Source organism: Orcinus orca, chromosome 10 (genome assembly GCF_937001465.1).
Source record: "Orcinus orca chromosome 10, mOrcOrc1.1, whole genome shotgun sequence".
NCBI classification, from domain to species: domain Eukaryota; kingdom Metazoa; phylum Chordata; class Mammalia; order Artiodactyla; family Delphinidae; genus Orcinus; species Orcinus orca.
This window is the reverse complement of record NC_064568.1, coordinates 85649964-85672383: the sequence shown is the minus strand read 5'-3', so window position 1 is coordinate 85672383 and position 22420 is coordinate 85649964. Positions and strand designations below refer to the sequence as shown.

At 40.0% G+C, this 22420-nt stretch overlaps 1 protein-coding gene across 11 annotated transcripts in view; it reads left to right on the top strand.

The window, feature by feature from the left end:
- CARMIL1 (capping protein regulator and myosin 1 linker 1) overlaps positions 1-22420 on the top strand; it is a 318638-nt gene that overhangs the window by 188703 nt on the left and 107515 nt on the right. For all 11 annotated transcript variants that reach the window (XM_049715468.1, XM_049715467.1, XM_049715466.1 and 8 more), the window contains 6 exons: positions 2385-2471; positions 10002-10105; positions 12518-12595; positions 12740-12816; positions 15813-15917; positions 20970-21039. In XM_049715468.1, coding sequence (XP_049571425.1) covers positions 2385-2471; positions 10002-10105; positions 12518-12595; positions 12740-12816; positions 15813-15917; positions 20970-21039 — 521 coding nt within the window. The remainder of the gene's footprint in view (positions 1-2384; positions 2472-10001; positions 10106-12517; positions 12596-12739; positions 12817-15812; positions 15918-20969; positions 21040-22420) is intronic.

The window sequence follows — 22420 nt, the reverse complement described above, 5'->3', positions numbered from 1 at the left end:
TCTGTTTATAGGGATGGAGTGAGGATAAATTTGCTGTTTTTTTTTTTTTTACACATCTTGAGATGGATACTTTGATAATTAGTTTCCAGCTTTTCTTCTTTATTCACATATGTATTTAGGAGTATAGACTTCACTCTAAGGAGGGCTTGAGTTGTATCCCCAAAATTGGATATCATATTTTTTAAAATTTAAATAAAAATTTTAAAAAGATTTCCATTGTGATTTTTTTTTCTTGGACTCATTTGTTATGTAGGAATATATTGCTTAAGTTCTAATTATTGGGGGATTTTTCTAACTGTAATTTTTTAAATAATTCCTATCTTAATTCCATAGTAATGGTAGCAGTTAGAGAACATACTAATAGTTTGAAAATATACTCTGTATGATTTCACAGAAGTTAAGGAATATACTGTTTGTTGAGACTTGCTTTATGACTCAGTAGATGGTCACTTTTGGTAAATTTTCCTTGTGTATTTTGAAGAAATATATTCTGTAGTTATTAAGTACAGTGTTTTAAATATATCAAATAGATTTTTTTCAGTATGCTCTTGATATCTTGTATATTTTATAGCTTTTTTGGTCCATTTATCAGCTACTGACATAGATGTGTTTAAAAATCTCCCTCTATTGAGTGTGTGTGTGTGTGTATACACACACATATATATGTATAATAATACGTGTATTTTCTTTTTTTGCCATTAGATTTACTTTATATATTTTGAGACTGTGATGTTCAGATTGTGCAGATTTAAAATTATTACATCTTCTTCATTAAAGAAATATCTCATTTATCTCTAGTAATACTTCTTAAAATCTAACTTGTTTTATATTATTACAGATAAACTAGCTTTCTTTTGGTTAGATTTGCAGCATATATCTTTTTCCATGCTTTTAGGTTCACTTTGGAATACATGCATTTCTAAGTGTTCTCAAAGCCATCTGATATTATTGTTTAGCTAATCCATCTTTGACTTTTAGTCTGAATACTTAGTACATTTATATTTAATGTAATTATTGATTTATTTGTGTGACAATCTACTGTATATCTGTTTTCTCTTTATCACTTTTTTTTGTTGTTCCCTTTTCCTTTTTTTGACTTTTGGATTAATAAAGTTTTCAAAATTTCTCCATCTTTTTCCTCTCTCCCCTCCCACCCCAATACATTTTACAAGAATGTATTGACTAAATATCAGTCCTGTTCCCTCTCTGCAATTAATATTATGGATTAACATTTTCAAATCTCTAGAAATATTTTTAATTTAAAAACCTGTTATTTAATCCAGTGATTATTTAATCACTGGATTTAATCCATTATTTAATCCAGTGATTGTCCATTAATCCATTATTGTCCAATAATCCATTATTTAATCCAGTGATTGTCAAACTTATTTTGGAAATGCTGTGGGAGATAGGTAGGGTCTCTCAGTACCCTACCATCCTTGGGGAAATGCCCATCTAGAAGCTTCATCAAGCTGAATGACGTTTAGGTTATTGCTAGAGTAGTACGTATTAATTGATAAAATTTATATGTAATTTGGGGTTATGTGATAGGGCAGCAGCCAGCACGGTTGTTCCTTATTGGTGCCTGGAGTTTGGGACCATACAGTTAATACTGTTTTAGGATTCTTCCCAAAACATGCCCCCTGGGAAGGTGATAACTCAGATACAGCAGGAGGTTGGTTGAAGGACCTGTTGGAAGAGCATACATTCATCTATTACTTATTTCCTCCCAGAAAAGAGTTCATTACAGTCCTTGGGTGAGTGAGCTGGTTTTCACAGTAGCCCACTCTGGCCATTAAATTTAGAGACCACCGGATTTTTATTACTGTACATTCCTTGGGATTAATTTTATGTTACCAAACGTAGGTTAAAGGTAGTTTAAAACATGCTCTGTTGCTTTGTCTGAGGTTGTTAGCCATAAGCCAATTAAATATTGGAAGTCATCTGCTTAAAGTGAAGCCGTTATCTGAATAGTTAACATCACATTGTTTTTCTTGACAATAATTAAATAGCATGCATCCGTTCACCCAGAAGAGTGATCAGCTCATTAAGACACAGGTTAAAAAGAAAAGAGTCGAAATTATATCACTCTTCCCAAGACTATTTGCATTTGAAATAGCACTATGAGGAAAGGATAATACTTGGTCCAAAGAAAAACATCTCTAATGGTAAAGTTTCGATAATTGTGCTTTTCTCTTACCCTATAGGTAGGACTGAAAGTAAAGGAGGCATGATGGTAGATGATTAGAAAACAGTGTCTAACATTAGAAAGAAAAAACGATCACTTTAATTGGAATCAAAGTTAACTTTCAGGCATTGTAAAACAAATGCAATCCTAACAACTTAAAAATTCTAACAATCCCCCTGTTCCCTTTCTTTCTCAGGTGTGTCGTCTTTAAGTATTCAGTTTGCCAAACTCCCAAAGGGATTAAAGCATTTAAATTTATCTAAAACCTCATTGTCACCTAAAGGTACAGTATATCTTATTTACTTAACTGTGTCTATAATATTTCTGCTGCCCCATGGTACCTTACATAGTTAGAATTAATACTTGTTGTGTATCTGCATTTAAAAATGTAGTTGACCCTTGAACAATGTGCTTTGAACTTCCCGGGTCCACTTACATGCATATATTTTTCAACAGTAAATACTACAGTAGTACACGGTCCACAGTTGGTTAAATCTGTGGAAGTGGAGGAACCGTGGATACAGAGAGCTGACGATTAGTTACACGCAGATTAATCCCCACGTTGTTCAGGGGTCATCTGTATGTGTATTATAGTACTCTTTTAAGTACTTTTAAGATAAAGAAGTTATCTGATTGGACTTCTGGTGTTCTAAAGTGAAATGCTTTCAGAGTAGAGAATAATTTTCAGGTATGCCTGTGGTCTCCAACTTTTTAAACTTTGAGTCAGGGAACGCTCACCTGGCTGCATCCTGCCTCACATTCCTAGAGGTAGCTGGTTGTGTTTTGCTGTTGTTGTTTTTTTGATTTAGCAATGTTTTGTTTGTTTTTATTGATGTATAATTGACCTACAACACTCTGTTAGGTCCAAGTGCGTGAGATAGCGATTCGATATTTCTCTACATGACAAAATGGTCACTACTGGTTGCGTTTTTCTTGGTTCATCCTTGGAAAGACATCAGGCATCCCCACTTCCCCGTTCCCCCTTCCCCTCCAGATGGACTGTCTGCTGCACAGAAAACAGTTGGGTCTAACTGCCCAGTCCCAGTCACCACTGTAGCTCTACCTGCTCTATTTCCTGTCCTGGAAATTGCCTTTCCTTCCCCAGGTTGTATCCTGACTCCACTCACCATCCTCTCAGTTTTTCAGTTTTGTTCTTATTTTGCTACATCAGCACCGTCACAATAATAATTAAAATCTCCCTGCATACGCCGTGCCTTTGTATAAACTTCGTATTCTGCTTGAAAAACTTGTCTTTCATCTTGTATAGGGAAAACCTCCATTCTTGCCTGCCTTCTGTGTTTCTCTTTCCTGTGCATCTCCTTTACTACTCACACAAAACATCTCACTTCTGACACCTCTGGTCACCAGATGTGTGGAAGTTTTTCCCTCACAACAGGCCATTCTCTGTGACACCACCTGGGTGGCCTACAATTCAGCTCGGTATCTACCTGGAGATGGCACGAGATCCTGCAGGTTAAGGGCTCAGTCCCACAAGACTGCCATGCCCCCCGACCGCCTTTAGATACCAGTTCACACGCCCAGGTTATCAGAGGTTCCAAAGACCCCCCTCCTTGAGTTTGGTTAATCTGCTAGAGTGGTCCGCGGAACTCAGGGAAACGCGTACTTACCTTTACTAGTTTATTAAAGGGTATGATAAAGGGTACAGATGAACAGCCGGATGAAGAGATATTTAGGGCGAGGTCTGGGGGGGGTCCTGAGCCCAGGAGCTTCTGTTCCTGTGGAGTCGGGGTGTGTCACTCTCCTGATGTGGATGTGTCCATCAACCTGGAAGCTCTCCAGACCCCATACCGTTGGGATGTTCATGGAGGCCGCATCACGTAGGCGTGGTCAGTTATTCACTGCATTTCCAGACCCTCTCCCTTTTCTGCAGAAGTGTTGATGGGTGGGGGTGGGGCTTCTCAGCATGGCTTGGTCTTCCTGGTGACCAGCCCCCATCCAGGAGCCCACCAGGGTTACCTCATTAGAGCAAAAGATGCTGCTAATAGTCTTACCACTTAAGAATTTACAGGAGTTTAAGGAGACCTGGGTCAGTGTCAGGGTCAAAGACAAATATTAGAACAAGGGATGTTTCTAGTGCTCTTATCACCTAGGAAATTACAAGGGTTTGAGGAGCTCTGTGCCAGGAACGGGCATGGGAGGCAGAGACCCATATATATTTTCTCTTATCTCACACATCTCCAAATATTCTTGGAGAGCTTCAGTTTATTTTATAAAACCCTCGTCTGTGATCATCTCTTCTGAGATGTCTTATTCCTGAGGCCTCAACAGAATCAATTTCTCGTTCCTTTCTAGATCATATCTAACATTATTGTATAAATGTGGTGTCTTCCCTACTTGAAGGGGGCTCTCCTTGCAGCCTCTGTATCTCTCATATCCGTATCTCCAGCACCTGACATAGTGCCTGGACCATTGTGGGTGTTCAGTGAAAGTTTCTTGAATTGAATAATTTCCCATTCCTTAACTATATCACTATGTTTTGAGGGCAGTATGTGTAGCAATGGCTGGTTCTCTTGCAGATTGCCTAGGTTTGAATCCTAACTTTTTTGCTTACTATAAATTCGCTTTTACAATCTCTTGGTTGTACCTGCCTCATTTGTAATATGGAAATACGAGCATCTGCTTCATCAGAGGTGTGGGATTAAATGGGTTAATACGCATACAGTGCAGTGTTTGGCACAAAGGGCCGTGCTGTCCCTGCCGCCATCATCTTCTTCCTCTTCCTTCTCCCCTCTCCTCCCTCTCCCTCTCCTCCTCCTCTCCTTCCTCCCTCCCTCCCTCCCTCCCACCCTCCCTCCTCCCCTCCCTCCCTCCCTCCCACCTTACCTCCCTCCCTCCCGCCCTCCCCCTTCCCTCCCGCCTTCCCTCCCTCCCTCCCACCCTCCCTCCTCCCCTCCCTCCCTCCCTCCCGCCTTCCCTCCCTCCCTCCCTCCCGCCTTCCCTCCCTCCCTCCTCCCCTCTCTCTGTTGTGTGTTTTTATATGCTTTTATTTCGCCTGGGACAACCGCAGTGTCACACCTACAAATCTGGTGAATGACTGCTGCTCCTGGAAGATTCAGTTTCTGTCTCATTTTCTCTTTGAAGCCTCTCAGACAGCCTCCTCTCACCACACCCTGTGGGACTAGATGTTCCCTTCTCTGTGTTCCATAGCACAGGAATTTGTAAATTCCTCAGTTTTAGTGAGTCTCCCATTGTATTTTGGTTGTGTCCTAGCCTGGGAGGTTCTGGATGGTAAGGGCTTTGCCTCATTCATTGCCATGTCCCTGGCACCCAACACACTGGAAGTTCTCACTAAATGTGTCGTGGATGCGTGGGTGAAGCAAAGTGGTCCCGGAATGGTTTTCTGTCCATCTAGTCATACTTTATTCTGACCATACAGTTTCACTGAGTGATTTGAAATTGGGGGTGGTTCCATACGTCCCATGATTTTTTATGTGCACACATTTGTACCCACATGTTTAAGATGAAGGCATAAAAGCAACTTTCCAAAGGGAAACATTTCCCTGGGAGCCAGTGTTTTCTGTCTTGTTGCCTGAAGCCATCTACAGATCTTAAAGCTAAGTGTGTGTGGTCCCTTTTTGTTATCACTCTTCTACCTCAGCAAATTAGTTTCATAAAAACCTTTTTTTTCTGATGATTATCGATGCATTGCATATTTATGGTAAAGATTTAGAAGATACTGAAAAGTATAAACGAGAAAGCAAAAATTACTTGTAATGCCAGTACCAAGCCATTACAAGACTGTCACTGTTGACAACTTGGTACCCATCCTTCCACACTGTTTTCTGCCTGTACATAGTTTATTTATATACATACCTACAAAAAACACTTACATGCATATATGCGATTATACTGTGCTTACTATCGCATAAGCTTCCTCCCCTGCCCCCTGTAGTAAATTGTGATCATTTATGTCAGTAAATACTTGGTCCACTTTCAAAGGCTATGCCATAGTTCAGCGTATGCAAAATGTTCCCTAATTTATTTAAATGATCTGTTGTACATTTAGATCATTTAAAATTCTTCAGTAGTGCAAAGAACACTAAAATGACTTCTATATCCAGTTAATGGTCATGTGTTAATTTCTTCTTTAGGATAAATTCCTGTAAGTAGAATTGCTAGATCAGAGTTTGCAAACATTTTTGTTTGTTTGTTTGTTTTGCTGTATGGGGGCCTCTCACTGTTGTGGCCTCTCCCATTGAGGAGCACAGGCTCCGGACGCGCAGGCTCAGCGGCCATGGCTCACGGGCCCAGCCGCTCCGCGGCATGTGGGATCTTCCCGGACCGGGGCACAAACCCGCGTCCCCTGCATCAGCAGGCGGACTCTCAACCACTGCACCACCAGGGAAGCCCAAGAGTTTGCAAACATTTTTAAAAGCTTTTTCTGATATTTATTGTCGAGTTGTCCTCCAAGTATTTCATATAACCCTCTTTACACTCTCACTGTCAGTAGATATTGTTCTCTTTTTTAATTGTTTATCAAGCATATGAACAAAAGTATTCTGATATTTTAATTTTAGTTTCTTCAGTTATTGCTTAAGTAGCTTTTCCCGCCTTGTTCCTTAGTCACTTGTATTTCTTTTGGAGGAAATTGCTAGTCCCCCCTCCTCTGTTACTGTTCTGTTTAGAGTGTCAATTTTCTTCTTTATTCATTTGAATTCTCCACACATTAAAATGTTAATCATTTATTATGTGCTTCATAAGTCTAACTCTTTTTTTAGGTAGAGGTTTTTTTGTTTTTAAACTTGATTATATTTATTTAACTTATTTGTTAATTACTATAAGACAGATAGAGGGTTGCTGTGATCATTGATCCTTCTGAGGGCAGGTTTGGCTTCTGAGGCACCTGAGTGCCACCCACTCACTGATGCCCTGTCCCTTCCAGTGTGATGAGAGTGGGCAGAGTCCCTAGGCAGAGCTGGGTTCCTCAACTTCCTTGTGAATCAGGACAGCTCCCCATGCCCTATACCCTTCACAAATAAAGATCAACACCTTTATCTCTTCTCTGCAATAAAATGTGTTTGAGAATTAATATTGTTTTATAACGTGACCCAAAGAATTTTAAGTTGCCCTTCCTAAGATGTATATCTTGAAATGTTGTTTTTTTAAAAAATTGATTTCTTAAAGGTTTTCAGTATTCTTGCAGACTGTCACAAAGGATCTGAAAGGTTTTGCAGGTTCAGAATAACTCAGATTAAATGGCAGTTTTAAGCTTTTGCTGAATTTGACTCACATTTGTATTTTTGTTCCACGAAAACATTTATATTCATGGCTCATAATTCAAGACAGATTTTTTTTGTTTAATCTGCCCATGACATCCACACTGTCTCCAAATATCCTTTCTCTTCCTCAGATGTTAGCTAAGTGATAGTTTTCTGGATTTCTAGTAAATGTCCTGCTGGTTGCCAGATTATGTCAATGCAGGGCCATCTGGTACCACCTTTCTCCAGCTGTAAACACTCCAATAATAAATATGAAGAATGGTCAAAATCACTAGACAACCAGAATCGACAATAGCATGAAAATCTGTGCCTAGTTTGGGTTGGAAGAGCCCTGATTTTTTCCATCCTACATTTTTGTGATTTCCTGCTATTAGTGTGTTATTAACACAGGCCTCATGTGGATGTAGGCTCCAGAGGTGGGGGAGGAAATCCTTCATTCTGTTTCAGTAGCTTGAAGCTGATCATGATAACATGATTCTCTCCCAGTTCTATTCAAATGTTGGCCAACTGCCAAGCGCCCACGCTTGGCAAGGAGCGTTTTGCTGTCAAGGCTAATTTCACCTTCTAATTTCGGAATTTATTTATTGAGTTTTGTTATACCCCACTAGGGACATAATTTTAAAAATGATTTTCTTGATGAGAGTCTGATATTTTCCACAGGTTTTGGACTCGATTATTCCATTTCAGAATGCATTGATACTACCAATAACAGGACAAACTGAAGGGAGTTGGTCATTTAAACAATCCTAGAAGTTTCCTCCAGAAATTAACCTTTTCTGTGGGCCATTGCGAGTTCCTTTTATCTAACACAATTAATCAAATCTCTGCCTCCTTCACTGCAAAGCTCTTGTCTCTTACCTCTTTGATAGTATTGACGTCGCTAGATTATGATTATTCAACTGTCTGGGTCTCCCACTGGACTGGCTTTGAGAGGGTAAAAAGGTATCCCCTGGGTCTCAGAAGCCCACGCCTTGGTATACAGTAGGCCTTAAATAAAGATTTGTTGTATTGAATAAATACTCGTGTAGCACTGGCTTTTCATCCTGGAATTTATTTAGCTTCTTTCGTGGTGGTCTTTGAACTTTTTGAGGGCAAAGAATGGGTCTTATTTACACATATCTCCCGAATCCCCAGCATTTGATAAACACGTTATGAGCGCTTAATACATGTTGAGTTGATGGCCAAGAAATTCTTCCATGTACTTAAGTAAAACATTTTCCCCTCTCTGCCTCTGAGTCTTCTCCCTACAAACCCAAATGGACACTCACCATCAAGAAATGGCTCAGTAGCCTTTATTGGACACACACTGGAGTTGGTTCTCTGTAACTCTCCAAAGCTGAAGGATGAGGTAGTGACCCCTCCATGAGTGCCATGCACCAAACATTCTAAACGTGGAGCAGAGTACTTGTAACCCTCAGCTTTTTTTTTTTCTTGGAGTGCCTCCTTGGGTCCTGCAGCCATGACCAGTTCTGGCCTGACCCTCGCCCCTTATCCTGATGAAAGGCTCTGTCCATGTGCAGGCAAAAACCCCGTTCCCTGTTTCCCTTTCGGGTGGTTAAGATAGGCTGGGATTTTCACGAAGAATTTTACTGAAAAACAAGAAAAACAGAACGATTTATGAAAGTATACCCACCTTAGAAATAGCCGTATTTCCAAAATATACGATTTAGAACCATGGACTTTCAGTAGAAACATGAAGAGCTTTGCAGTATCCATATCCCAGTTATCTGAAGAATAATCATCAGTGATAATTGTGTGTATTGACCTCTTTGAATCCCAGGGAGGGACCAGCCTCTTCTGGGCTCCCATTTTGAAGTGACCTGATGAAAATCTACCCACCACAAGTTCCTGACTAACAGGCCTGTTTCAATTCCTGTTACCCACAGATAGTAGACCATACCTCTCTCTGCACAGAATAATCTTACCCTCCTCCTGTGTTCATTCTTTGTTTTTTGAGGTGGTATTATCAGTTTATTTCAGTTGACTTGAACCATTTATGTTATGTATATAAATAGTGTGTAGAGTGTTCATTATCAGTTTTTCCTTTTGATTGCTTCTTCCATTGTGTACATGTCATTAGCTCTTTGTAAAGTCCATTTCAATCTAAATTTTGCCTTGAGTATATAATATGTTAAGTAGAGCAGTACATTCCTGTATTAACTTCCAAGTACTTTGAATAGCCTAAAGTATCTGAATTTGCATCTGCATGCTTTCAATACTGTACATTAAGGCAAGAATCACCTGGCAGGATTAAGAGAAGGACGAAAATGCTCAGTTAGACTGCTTGCGTCATTTTAAGACTTCAAAGTAAAATCCTTTCCCTCCACATCATTAGAAGTAGAGCAAAATGAAGTTGATTCTGTTTCTTTCTCCTACTCGGTGAGTTGGTCGTGTCTGTGACTAACCTGTTCTTCCTGTCAGAAGACCATCCTAGAGCTGCCTTTTGGGGACAGGGCTTATGGTTAACCTCAGTCCTGCAAGTTGGTGGGGCTGCTAGACCATTTAAAGAAACTCACAAACCTCATTTTGGTTCCTGGAGTGGAAACTGAGCCTGGATCTCATCAATGTTGCAGGGGTGAATAGCCTTTCTCAGTCACTCAGTGCCAACCTGTTGACCGCCACCACTCTTAACCATCTGGACCTCTCAGGGAACATCCTTCGCGGAGATGACCTCTCGGTAGGTTTTCTTTTCCTTACTGCCATCTTCAAAGAAGCTGTACTTACTAACCCTGGAATAATTTCGAAACATATTTCCCCACATCTCCCTTTATCATGACACCTTCAAATCATTTAGTCATGAGCTTATGAACAGTTTTAGAGAAATGTTCCAGAGCCTTCCTTTACTAAATGTAGCCTATTCTAGAGATTTTATCCCCCCTCACTTAAGATTGTTGAAGTTTAAATTCTTTTTGGAAATACTTTTTCTGAAAGAATTTTTTTCTCCACTTCAAAACATTATTGCACCTGTTAAAATTGCCTGATAAGAAAGATTGGAAACGTAAAATGAATTATTTCATCATTAAATAATATTGTTAAGAAGACTGGTGGCTTTTTAAAAACATGGTTTGTGATGGAAAGGGGATATTGGGATGAACTTCAGTCCCATATTCCATGATTACAGTAGAGAGGGGAAGGCTTAGGAGTCAGCTGGGGCCACTCTTGAAAGTTTGAGTGTGAAGGCAAAAAGTTTCCCCTCAACTATAACAAGATTTTTCATGCAGCTGAATCAGTAATATAAATGTTTGGCAGATCTTACTGATACAGTGAATTAGGTATGATCTCATTGCCAGATGGGGTGAATAGTCCCCTCTAGTCACAGGATAGAATTTAGAAGAAATGCTCCCTTACCAATGGGGTGGGACCCACAGCACATGGACCTCTTCAAAGGACCTTAATTTACATTCCATTGCTTTATGGGAGTGAAAAACACTGTGACATGTATTCTCATTTCTCTTCTGTTTTCCTTTCCCTGTAAGACAGGGAATGTTGCCACAGCCCTCTTTGTAGTTATTTTCCTCTCCCTTACTCTTGAACTCATTTACCTAATATTAGTACTTGCTTCCTGGTGTGCCGTGACTTTTTCAGTGTGTTGTCCAATTGTAGTTGTCACTTTCACTGATGATTCATAAATCTGCTCCCTCCCAAGATGAAACAAGGAGTCCGATGTGAAACCACCCAAACATTACAGTGACAAACTAGCAGGATAGAGAGAAAGGTAAAAGAAGAGCCTGAAGATTAAACAAGAAGGGTGCTAACAGGGGCATTGATAGTCACCCCAGACAGCAAAGTAGCCAGCCAGGAGCCCTGTCCCAGCTCGCCTCTGGGGAAGGGCAAGTGGAATGATGAAGCCGAGTGACAGTGGGCTTCTAGCCCCGACAGGCTGAGGTTCTGAGAGCCGTTCAGCAGGTGCAGGGAGGGGCTTACCTGGCCCTGTGCTTTCCAGGAGAGCAGCCTAGCAGGGACTGCTGGAGAAGTGTTGGCCAGGTTGGGTCTTGTCACCACTTGAGGGTGATTAGAGCTTCCGCAGCTGGTGGCCAGGAGTAAACTCACAGGGCCAGGCAAAGACAGAGAGTCAGATCTTCATTAAGTCAGAACAAGATTAGTTTTCTGAATCAGAACTTTTCATAATACAGTACATTGTATGTCTGGTTATTCTAAAATACTTACAGGCCAGTCTTTTGCTATTCTGAATTCCTTGGTCAAGAGGAGTTTTCTCAAGCATCTATAGCTAAGCTGCTACACTTACGAGTCTTTGCCAAGGACTAGGACCTCTCAATGTAAGCTTGTTTGTTTTTGCAAGTATCTCGTGGCATCCAGTGAAGCAAAGCAGAATTCAGCTGTTTGCCTGGTGGCAGGAGCTGGGATTTGGTGGCTATTGGTGGATACTGGCGCCACCTACTCACACAGGGCTATTAGAGAATAACAGAGAGTTCATTTTATTGTTTGGATAGCCTTGCATGGGGATGAGGGTATAGTTTAGGCATTGTGACACTCTAGAAACTGGAGGGTCTTAGTTATAAGTGAGATTAAGAAAAAAATAAAAAGCCTAATAGTGCTGTCAGGCCCTTTCTTGTTAGATTTTGGAAGTAACTAAGGATAGAAAAATTATTTTCTTGAACTGAAGAGAGTATAGCCCGAGACCACCATCCTTGTGGTTCAAATTCAAATTAGTGGCTCCTTAAACACTTTCAAAAGTGATTAGCATTTTGATAGGGTGGCTGCAATTCAGGTGGTATTTCAATCTCAGCAGTTAAAATTAATTAGCACTGTTCCAAATTGTGTAATAAAAATGGAGCTAATCAGGAAAACTGAGCCATGTGTAACAAAAAGGAGGTTTGGTAGCCAGGACTCCATTTGGCCTTTTTTAAACTTAAACATACTTTAAAATATTCTTTGGGATTTTGCTCTCAGGGAAGGTAATGGAATGACAGAAAATTCTGCCATTCTCTTGGGAAGAGTAGAGGATGATCCTCAGTGGATTTGGGCAACTTGTTTTTAAAATATTAACTTAACATCGTGTGTGCACGCGCGAGTGTGTGCATGTGTGTTTCTGGATCCTAACATATTTGGTTTTTGCTTTTTATTCAAGTCCATGTACAGTTTTTTGGCCCAGCCAAATGCCATTGCTCATCTGGATTTGTCCAATACAGAATGTTCCCTGGACATGGTAATATTTTTTTATATTGCTCGGGGGGGGTCTCAAATATGGGGGTCCCATATTTAGATGGGAAACAGTGGGCTTTCTTCCCAATAAAATATTCTCCGAGTCCTAGAAATATTTGAAAATAAGAGAGCCTTGTTTCTTTCCCAGGTCTGTGGAGCTCTTCTCCGTGGCTGCCTTCAGTATTTAGCTGTGCTCAATCTCTCCAGAACTGTCTTTTCTCACCGGTATGGATTTATTCCTGCTATCGTTCTCATCTAGGAGTGTCTTTCTCTCAGAGAAAGTTGTAGTGAGATGAAAACAGAGTGATAAAGGGTGAATGTTGTGCATGAAAGGGGATGGTCCTAAATCATTATCTATGACTATTAGACCTTGCAAGTTCAAGTTTTTATTATATCTTTTTTCCCTGCAGGACAATGTTATTATCAATAACTCCAGACTGCCTATATGAACGATGTAATAATGTACTATTTCTCATATGTGGACAGGCATTCTCTCTTAATATGGTAAAGACCCTTTTGGAAACTTCTATGGGTGTTTCTCAATAATGCACTTTGAATTAAGTATCAACTGTGTCTGGGAGATAAAGAGAATCGTCACCCCAGAGCTCATGCATTCTGATTTGTAGAAGTGGAGGGCCCGCCTAAGTACCTCACTTCTACCTTCCCGACTTAGAATTGTTTGCAAAATCAGGCAGTAGATTAGAAGCAAAAGTATTCACACACAGCAGCAACTTAGAACGGCAGAATGCAGAAACATTATGAAAAGTACATGGGTTATGTAACTGTGGAATTCTGGAACCATCTAGTGTATTAATACAGTTCAACACTTAGCATTTGTAATTATTACCACAAGTCGTAAACAATGTTTTAGTCATTATATGCTTTTTAATAACATGGAGAATTGCTTAATATTAGAAATACCTCCTTTTTTATTGGTTAACTTTTTGAAAACTTTACATATTCAAAGGGATAACAGTCACTTGTTTGGAAAATTCACAATCCAGCATGCTTTATTCTACAATTATGCCTCATAGTGAGTTATTCTATATTTTAAAGTATTCTTGGTCCATTACTTCTACAGTATGTAAATGTCTATGATAGCAAAAATATGCCACGTATACTTCAATAGGATAAGATCAGAGAGAGTAAAATGTACGAGATAAAATGGTGGGAGAAGTTGAGAGTTTTCTAAGATACTTTATTTCAAAGGCCTTAGAGGGTATTAACTTGACCACCCAGACCACTCATGTATTTGAAGTCAGCTTATGAGGTCATGCTTTGGTGGAGCTATAATAGACTGAGGAACTGGGTTAGAAAGGATATCATAGGTGATAAGGATTTTCATCTGATCAGCTCTTTTGAATTCATACTACTGTGAATTCTGTGATGACTGGTCCTAAGTAGAGCTATTAAGCTTATAGAGCTGGAATTGTGCTAACAAATTTCCTTGTCTTCCAAATGAGAGGCTGTGATTAAACTGTTTAGTACCCACTACCTTACCTAGATATAACCATAGAAAGCCCTTAGTAATTACGTAGAAATTGCTGCATTTACACTGAGTTGTGGACTGTTAGCCAGGCTATTCATACTTTGGTTCACAGATAATTTCATAAGTGTAGCAGTCAGGATAGGTCAGATTGTTCCAGTAACAAATGATCCCCCCAACCCACCACCCTCTCCACAGCTTTCAGCAACAGCAGTTTTGCGACGTGTGCCTTATGGGTTAGCCACATCACTCTGGGAGGCAGAGCAGCCTCTTTCTAGTACGTTGACAGTCACATAGTAGAGGAGAAAGAATCATGGTAAAACTTGTCTCTGGAAATCGCACACATCACTTCCACTCACATCCCATTGTACTTCAGGGAATACAAGGCAGGTTCATTTTTTTGTTTTTCCTGAGATTTTGGCTGCTAGCCACCCTCAATTTATTCATGTTACCAAGACCCCATTTCTGAAGTCTGCCAAAGTCTGCTCATCAGAAAAAGAATGTATATATATGTATAACTGAGTCACTTTGCTATACAACTGTAATTAACACAACATTGTAATTCACCTTTACTTCAATTATTCAATTAAAAAAAAAGAAAAAGAAAATGAACACGATATACAAGCGTCTGTCGGGGACCAGAGTTGTTTTGAAACGTCTAATATGTATTCTACCAGAATTCTCTTTCCTCTTAAGTGTATTTTTCATCCTCTTAAATAGATATTCTGGTTGCTTAGGTATTTCTTCTCAGCCTGAAATTGTCCTGTTTTAAAACCTTTTTCAAATATTGACAGGTTTCCTAGACCTCTGTACGTAAAATATTGTTGAATGTTCTGTGGTTGAATTTGACCCCTAGGACGGCCTCTGCCCTGAGAGTCTATGATTCCCTCCACAGAATATGAATAACTCTCATTGAATAAGTGTTTACAATACATCAGGCTAAGTGCTGTACTTACTCAGACCTTCCAACAATTCTATCAGATAGAACAAAACAAACAAAGCATTCGTATTCCAATTTGGACTCTGGAATCTTTTCTTAAATCCTCATAGTGTTGACTCTGTCTTCTTATTGAGTTGTATGATTTGATTCATATACTTCCCACTGGAATAGCAAGGGGACGTATTTGGAGGTTATACGCATTTCTTTTTGGAGTTTTGTCTTTATTCTAATATTTGGCCTGAAATAATTAGATCTGTGATATGGATATAAGAGCCGAGTAGGATACTTGTCATGCAGGCTTCTTGCCAATCAGACTTGACATCTGGTCACAATCCCGTTGCGTCTGAGACCTGCTGCATCTGAAAACATAGCCAAACACAGGTAGTGATCCTTAACAATCTGATGCCACCCAGTGGGAAGGCTCTTTAAATTGGTGAGAAATATGTATCTTCTTTGACTTATTTCTTAAAAATTCAAATACGGAGTTTCCTGAAGAAGAACTAGGGGGGGAACACAATGAGTTCTTTGGCTACAAAGAATAGGAATAAAATGTTTTAAAGACTTAATGACATTTCTTAACCTCTCCTACATAATTTTCGAAAGTACACTGAATTAATTTATTTAACTTTCAGACATTTTGTTTCTTTTTACCTTTAAATTTCTACTGAAACACAGCCAGTTCATGGATTATTTCACAGGGTTTGAATTTACCGATGAATAATTGTGCCAGTTTGGAAGTGGGGTGCAGAGATGGAAGTTTAACTGCATGTAAGACTCTCATGTTTTGTTTTTCAGGAAAGGAAAAGAAGCACCCCCATCTTTCAAGCAGTTTTTTAGTAGTTCTCTGGCTCTGATGCAAATCAACCTTTCAGGCACAAAACTGTCTCCTGAGCCCTTAAAGTGAGTGTTGAATTCATTTTCTCCAGAGTTTTTTAAAGTTCAATTTGTTATTAGGAATGTGCTTGAGGGAAGGGAAAAAGACGTACAATCCTAAGACAGACAAGGCAGATAAAAATGCCTTTTTACTTTGGGTCACAAAGGAAGTCAAATTCTTTCTGAGTACATTGTATGCTGTTGATATTATTGCATCTTCTATGAAAAAAAAAATCTTCCTTTGGTTTGTGACCTTGGCAGTAGTCACTGATTTATAAAAGTTGTGTTTCTGGGTACCATCACCTTTCTTTTGACCTCTGTTCAGTCCATTTTAGGTATATTCTTGTGTGCATTTTAAAATCTATTCTCAATATTTCTACTAACAGTAATAATCAAAGGCTATACACATGTGTGCAGCAGAAACAATTTTTAGGTGCTTTGTTTTCTGAATTACCTAGGTATCTATTTGTTTGGTATTTTTACTTGGCAGGCAACTTATGGGTTAATATCCTTAGTGTAGGTGTCATGGTAAAGTTGAACTTTTTAGAATAATTTGTTATCCTTGAATTTCTTTTCACCATTGCCAGAAATAATCAAAAGGACTATAGAATCTAATTCTCTCTGAGTCAAAAGAACATTTTCAAGTAGTTTTGAATATCTACGTTGTCAGGTGTGTTCAAATGTATGCACAGATTTCTCCTTTCCTCAGCTGACATGTAAATCAGCATTCAATTTGTTCCCTTGCAATTTGTATGAAATGTTAAAATCAATGTCTGCTATTCGTTCTACTAGAAAATTAATCATCTAATTTGTAAATTGCCTTTTCTTTGCTTTTTGAGAGGTGTGAGATTCTTGATTAGTTTTCTACAAAGTACCATATGACTAAAACAATGGAGGCGTTTAAGAACAGTTGATCCACCTGTGCAAAAAAAAATCCTGATGTTATGGCGGCCTGTTTTTAAAAAAAAAGAGGAAGAATTGAATCTTTGTAATAGAGATCTCTAAATATAATAGCTGCAAATTGTAAAAACATGATTAGGCTGTATGGATGTTAATAAAGCTATCAGCATCAATATTCTAAAGGGGATCCATTATAATTTAACCATATTCATTCAACTGATATTCATTGAGCATTTACAACAGACTAGATGCCAGGAAGGCGCTGAGTAGGAAGCAAAACCAGACTTGCTTTTATCCCATCATATCAGCGGGAGATTAGCATATTCAAAGTAGTTTTAGTGATAGGTACATGGTATGCTAATTCAATGTTGCTGGTTCCTGTAAAAGATAGAGTAGTTCTTCATTGATTAGTACAATTGATTTTACAGAATAATCCTCACCACAACAACACTGGATTTACTGTACTTTATTATAGGTCAGTGTTAAATCTTGTGACCTGTTGTTACTTATGTTAATGTTTAATAATAAATCAGTACTGGCAGACCTCGGAGATGTTGCGGGTTTGGTTCCAGATCAACTGCAATAAAGTGAATATTGCAATAAAGCGAGTCACACAAATTTGGGGGTTTCCCAGTGCATTTAAAAGTTATGTTTACACTATAGTGTAGTTTATTAAGTGTGCAATAGCATTATGTCCAAAAAAATGTACATATCTTAAATAAAAAACACTTTATTGCTAAACAGCGCTAACCATCATCTGAGCCATCAGCGAGTCGTAATCTTTTTGCTGGTGGAGGGTTTGAGATATTGTGAGAATTACCAAAATGTGACACAGAGACGTGAAGTGAGCAAATGCTGTTGAAAAAGTGGCACCAATAGACTTGCTTCATGCGAATTGCCGTAAACCTTCAAGTTGTAAAAACACGCAACGCAGTATCTCTGAAATGTAATACGATGAGGTATGCCCGTAGTCTCTTCAGGTCTGTGTTTTACTCAGTAAAAATTTTAATATGAGGAAAAAGTCTTCATGGCCAAAGATTCTGTAAACAAAATTCTGGATGTACATTTAATGTGATACTATAATTTGAAAAGATATAACAAAACTGAGGTGCTTGGGTTTGCCTGTGAGGGGGTGAGGATGGAAAGGAACTTGCCAAGCACTGCCCTAAGTTAGACACACAACTGGGTGCTTACCCACAAACTGTCACCTGCAGTGTTGACAACAGCCGTGGGAAGGTATCATTATCCCTATTTTACAGCTGAGGAAATGGAAGCTCAGAGAAGCTAAGTAATTTGTGAAAACTCACTGCCATCGCAGGTTGGGTTTTCTGGGAAGCCAAGTCAGAGTTGGAGATTAGCATGTAGGATGTTTATTAGGAAGTGCTCTTGCAATCCCACCTGTGGAGGGGGAGCAGGAAGAAGGCAGGATGGGACAGAGGGCAAGTTGAACTGGGAAGACCTCAGCCAACCCGATGGGAGCTTTGTTGCTAGAATGTCCCTGAGCTGGGCGACGAGGCTGGGCCTGTATACCCCTGTGTTGATCAGTCCTTGGAGACAGGCTGCCCCAGAAGCAGATGTGACCTTGGGCGAGGCACTTGTCTTGGGCTGAGGCAGCCCCCAAAGAGGACCGACAGCTGAGGGGGCTCTGGGAGGTACATTGCAGAGTCCACTGCTGTCAGCCAGCGGACACTGGCTCAATCCTGTTCCTAAACCCACACTGTATCCCCAGGCACCAAGAGGGGCAGAGGGAGGCCCTCATTTCTTAAAGGGAGATCAGTAGCCATAAGAGAGAAAGCTAAAGAAATGCAACTTCTCTTGATGTAATTGCTTATTTCATAATTGTGCTTTTCCTTGGAGGCTCTTTTCTGTCCACATTAAAGTATTTCAGGGCTTTTTAAGAACATGGTGACGCTGCCAGAGCCGTGGAGATGACATACAAATTCTTCTGTTAGCTACTAGAGAATGGACTTGAGGATATGGGGAGGGGGAAGGGTGAGCTGTGACAAAGCGAGAGAGAGGCATGGACATATATACACTACCAAACGTAAAGTAAATAGCTAGTGGGAAGCAGCCGCATAGCACAGGGATATCAGCTCAGTGCTTTGTGACTGCCTGGAGGGGTGGGATAGGGAGGGTGGGATAGGGAGGGTGGGAGGGAGGGAGACGCAAGAGGGAAGAGAGATGGGAACATATGTATATGTATAACTGATTCACTTTGTTATAAAGCAGAAACAAACAAACAAATTCTTCTGTTAGTCAGTTTGGCGCTAATGATTGAGGACCAAGAGGATGGCGATGTGAAGGCAGTTCACTCTGGGTTAAAATAAACAACACACCTTGTGATGGAGTTTTCCCCCAGAGCCTGTGATGCTTTCTTGTAGTTTTTCTGTTTAGTTTTACTGGGGACAGTTTCTGTGGGTTATTTATATTTGTCTCATGAGTCGTTACCTCTTAATCATTGGCCTTCTGTAGTTAAGTATCTTAAAGGACACCATTTATTTCCTTGTCCTTAACCTACTCGTCAGAAAAGTAGGAGGAGTTTTCCCTCCATCTAAGCATTAGACAAATACAATGTTAAAATATGTGGCTAGGTCCTAGAAACTGAAAACTTAGAAATGTAGGGACCTGTTTGGTAATGTCCTGACTCTCCCATTTTGCTGATGAGAACCTGAGACACAGAGAGGAAAAGTGATGTCCTTCAGGCTACCCAATGCTCAGTAACAGAATCAGGACCTGAGGACAGGCCTTTTGGTTCTTAGTACCAATAGCTTTCAGTAGCTCAATACCGCCCCCAAGAAAGAAAGGGCGAAAAGGCACTTTTTAGGAAAAGAGAAACACTTGAATAATTAATTGAACAGAGGCACACACACAGATGAGACATGCCCAACCTTTTTCATAGGATGGTGTTTTAGAAGAGAGGACAGTGAACTCGATTAAAGGAACGAAGAGACGAAGAGACACGCAGTCTCCTCGACCTTCTTACCCACAGGGGTTGTTTTCGCAGCTGGGAACAGCCAAGTTCTTGCGCTCTGCCCACCTCGGGGATTCGCTCTCAGTGGATGAGACCAGAGAATCAGTGGATGGGGGAAAATCTCAGAGACTTTGGCATGAAGTAATTCCCTACTTTCCCACCTCCCCCTTCGCCTGGGGTATTTTTGGAGTCTGCTAGTAGAGGTGCCTTTCCTGGGAACATAGAGAACAGGTAGTCACCCCCCGGTGACAGTTGCCTTGGTTCTACTCTGTAGTATTTACAACTGTCTGCCTTGCATTGTGGTTATTTGCACACGTATTTGTTTCCTTTGCTTGAGATTGGCAGCCCTCTCATGCTCATCTTTGTACTCCTCACAGGGCCTAGTTGAGGGTCTCTTTTCCTTTGGGTGTAATTAATGGATGTGGGTGCCTGTATGAAATTTTTGTTTCAAGCCTGTTCAGTGGTGTTGGATTTTATAGGACTGACTTGTAAAAGTGGAGTTAATTTATTCTCTTACCTATGAGATCCACATGATGAGTCCAGTCTCTTCCATAAGCAGTTAAGAAAAATCCTTTGCAGAGCGGTGATGGTGTTTATCCTGTGACCAGCTAGTAGTTGGATAGACAGGCAGGATCCTGCACTCAAACTCAAGACTAGTACCTTGTCTTCCATGCTGTACACCCTTACCCATCCCACCTCTGCAAGTCCTTTAACAAACTCATCTAGATATGATTTCACATCCTGGAATACTCTAGGGCCTGCCTTCCCCCATTAACATAACCCTTAGGGAAAACTAGCTTTACTTTGCTATTCTAATAACAATTGCCTAATAATATTCTAAACATTATTAAAGGTGTTCTCAAGCAGATGCAGGGGGCAGTTTATCTGTGATGAACACAATTTAATTTCAGTGTGCAATGAGGAGCACTGTTGGTTTATTTCCTGAGGAATTAGCAACCCTGTCGGGTTTCGCATTTATGAGGGACCTGCTCTGTGTCAAACAGAAGAGTGCTTCCCTGTCATTGTTGTCACTACTCTTGGTGGGCGGAAATGCAGTTGGCATTTTTAAAAGTGAGACGCCACTTGGTGCTTGACCTGTGATTCAGAAAAGGCCTTCTTCTTTCTCTGGGTTTTGTTCAGTGTGCTTACACATTTTTAGAGCAACAAGTGGAATTTTTATCTAAAGTGTGTGTGTTTCCTCCCCTCAGAGCGCTGTTATTGGGCCTGGCTTGTAATCATAACTTGAAGAGAGTTTCTCTTGATCTCAGCAACTGTGAGGTAAGAACACCTTTAGATGATGCACTAGAATAGATAATAGCCTGAAAATTGCTTTGTCTTTTTCCTGGAAACAGTGTGATACTGTGATTCCAGACGGTATACAAGGAGCAGAATAACACACTTTATAGAAATTTCTGATGTTCTGTATATTGTCAGTTTTATCTACAAACAGCCACGGAACACCATTCAGAAAGCAGTCAAATGTGCTTTTAATGACTTTTCTTTTTCTCCCCTTCTTCCTGCCAGTTGCTTAAGTATTTTATGATGAAACTTGGAGATATCAAGCCTTAAACTAGCTTTACCATCAGGAAAATTGTACCATACAGCCTTCCTTGCAGGGGCCAAGATGTGTACAGCCTAACTTGGATTTGGAGAGTGTGAAAGGGAAGATCTTTGTCATTAATTTTGCTTTTTAATATCTTCATTTTAAAGCAGGAAAATTAAGATGCTTCTCAAAATTATAGGAACTACAAGCAGTTTCTATCAAAGTACACACAGAGGAATTGAGACTAAAAGCTTCCACATTTTAGAGGGTACCTGAACTTTTTCGCTATCTTGAAACTTTTAGTTTGTGTGGAGATTAGTAAGAAAATACCCGGGTACAAACTATCCAGCTCTTCAGAGCCTGACTTTACCCACCGTGTCAAACTTGGTGCCTTTTCTCAGGGCTGGAGGTGGGAGTTTATTCATTCCTATTCTTGGGCCTTTATACCCACTCTTCTCTCTTTCTGGAACACTCCCGCCATGTCCCTCTTTTCCCCAAGGCCTCCCTCTCTTTGAGGATCTAGTTCAGGTGCTGTCTCCTCTGTACCTGCATCAGATTCCTACTGTTTGATCTGAGTTTGGCCATGACTAGCTATGCAATCCCGGGTGAATTACTTGATAGCGTTACATCTCAATTTCTGCATTTGCAAAAAGGAAACATTAGTGCCTCTTCTAGTAGGTTGTTATGAGGTTTAAAAGAGCTCTTCTTTGAAATGTGATGCTTAGATCGTCTGGTACCTATAAAGGTTGTTCCCTATTGTTGCTTATCTGTCTGTACGTTTCTTCCCTGACTGCTTCAGCACTTTGTGGTCTTATTTTTTTCTAATTGTCTAGTACTTAATGACGGTGACATGCATTTGGACACTGAACCACGTGTAGTGCCTTGCACAATTATTAAATTGGCTCCTGTATGCTTTCCCAGCTGGGTTGTGGCTTTATGGAAGGCAGTATTTGTGTCTTACTTTGCTTTGTGTTTCCTTTAGCCACTAACAAAATGCTGAGCAGTAAGCCAACACTAAATATTGAAGATTAATGCTTTACCTCTCTGAAAATTCTAGAAACTGACAAGTCTGAAATCAGCCATATAAATTGTTAGTGCAGGATTTTTTATTAATTT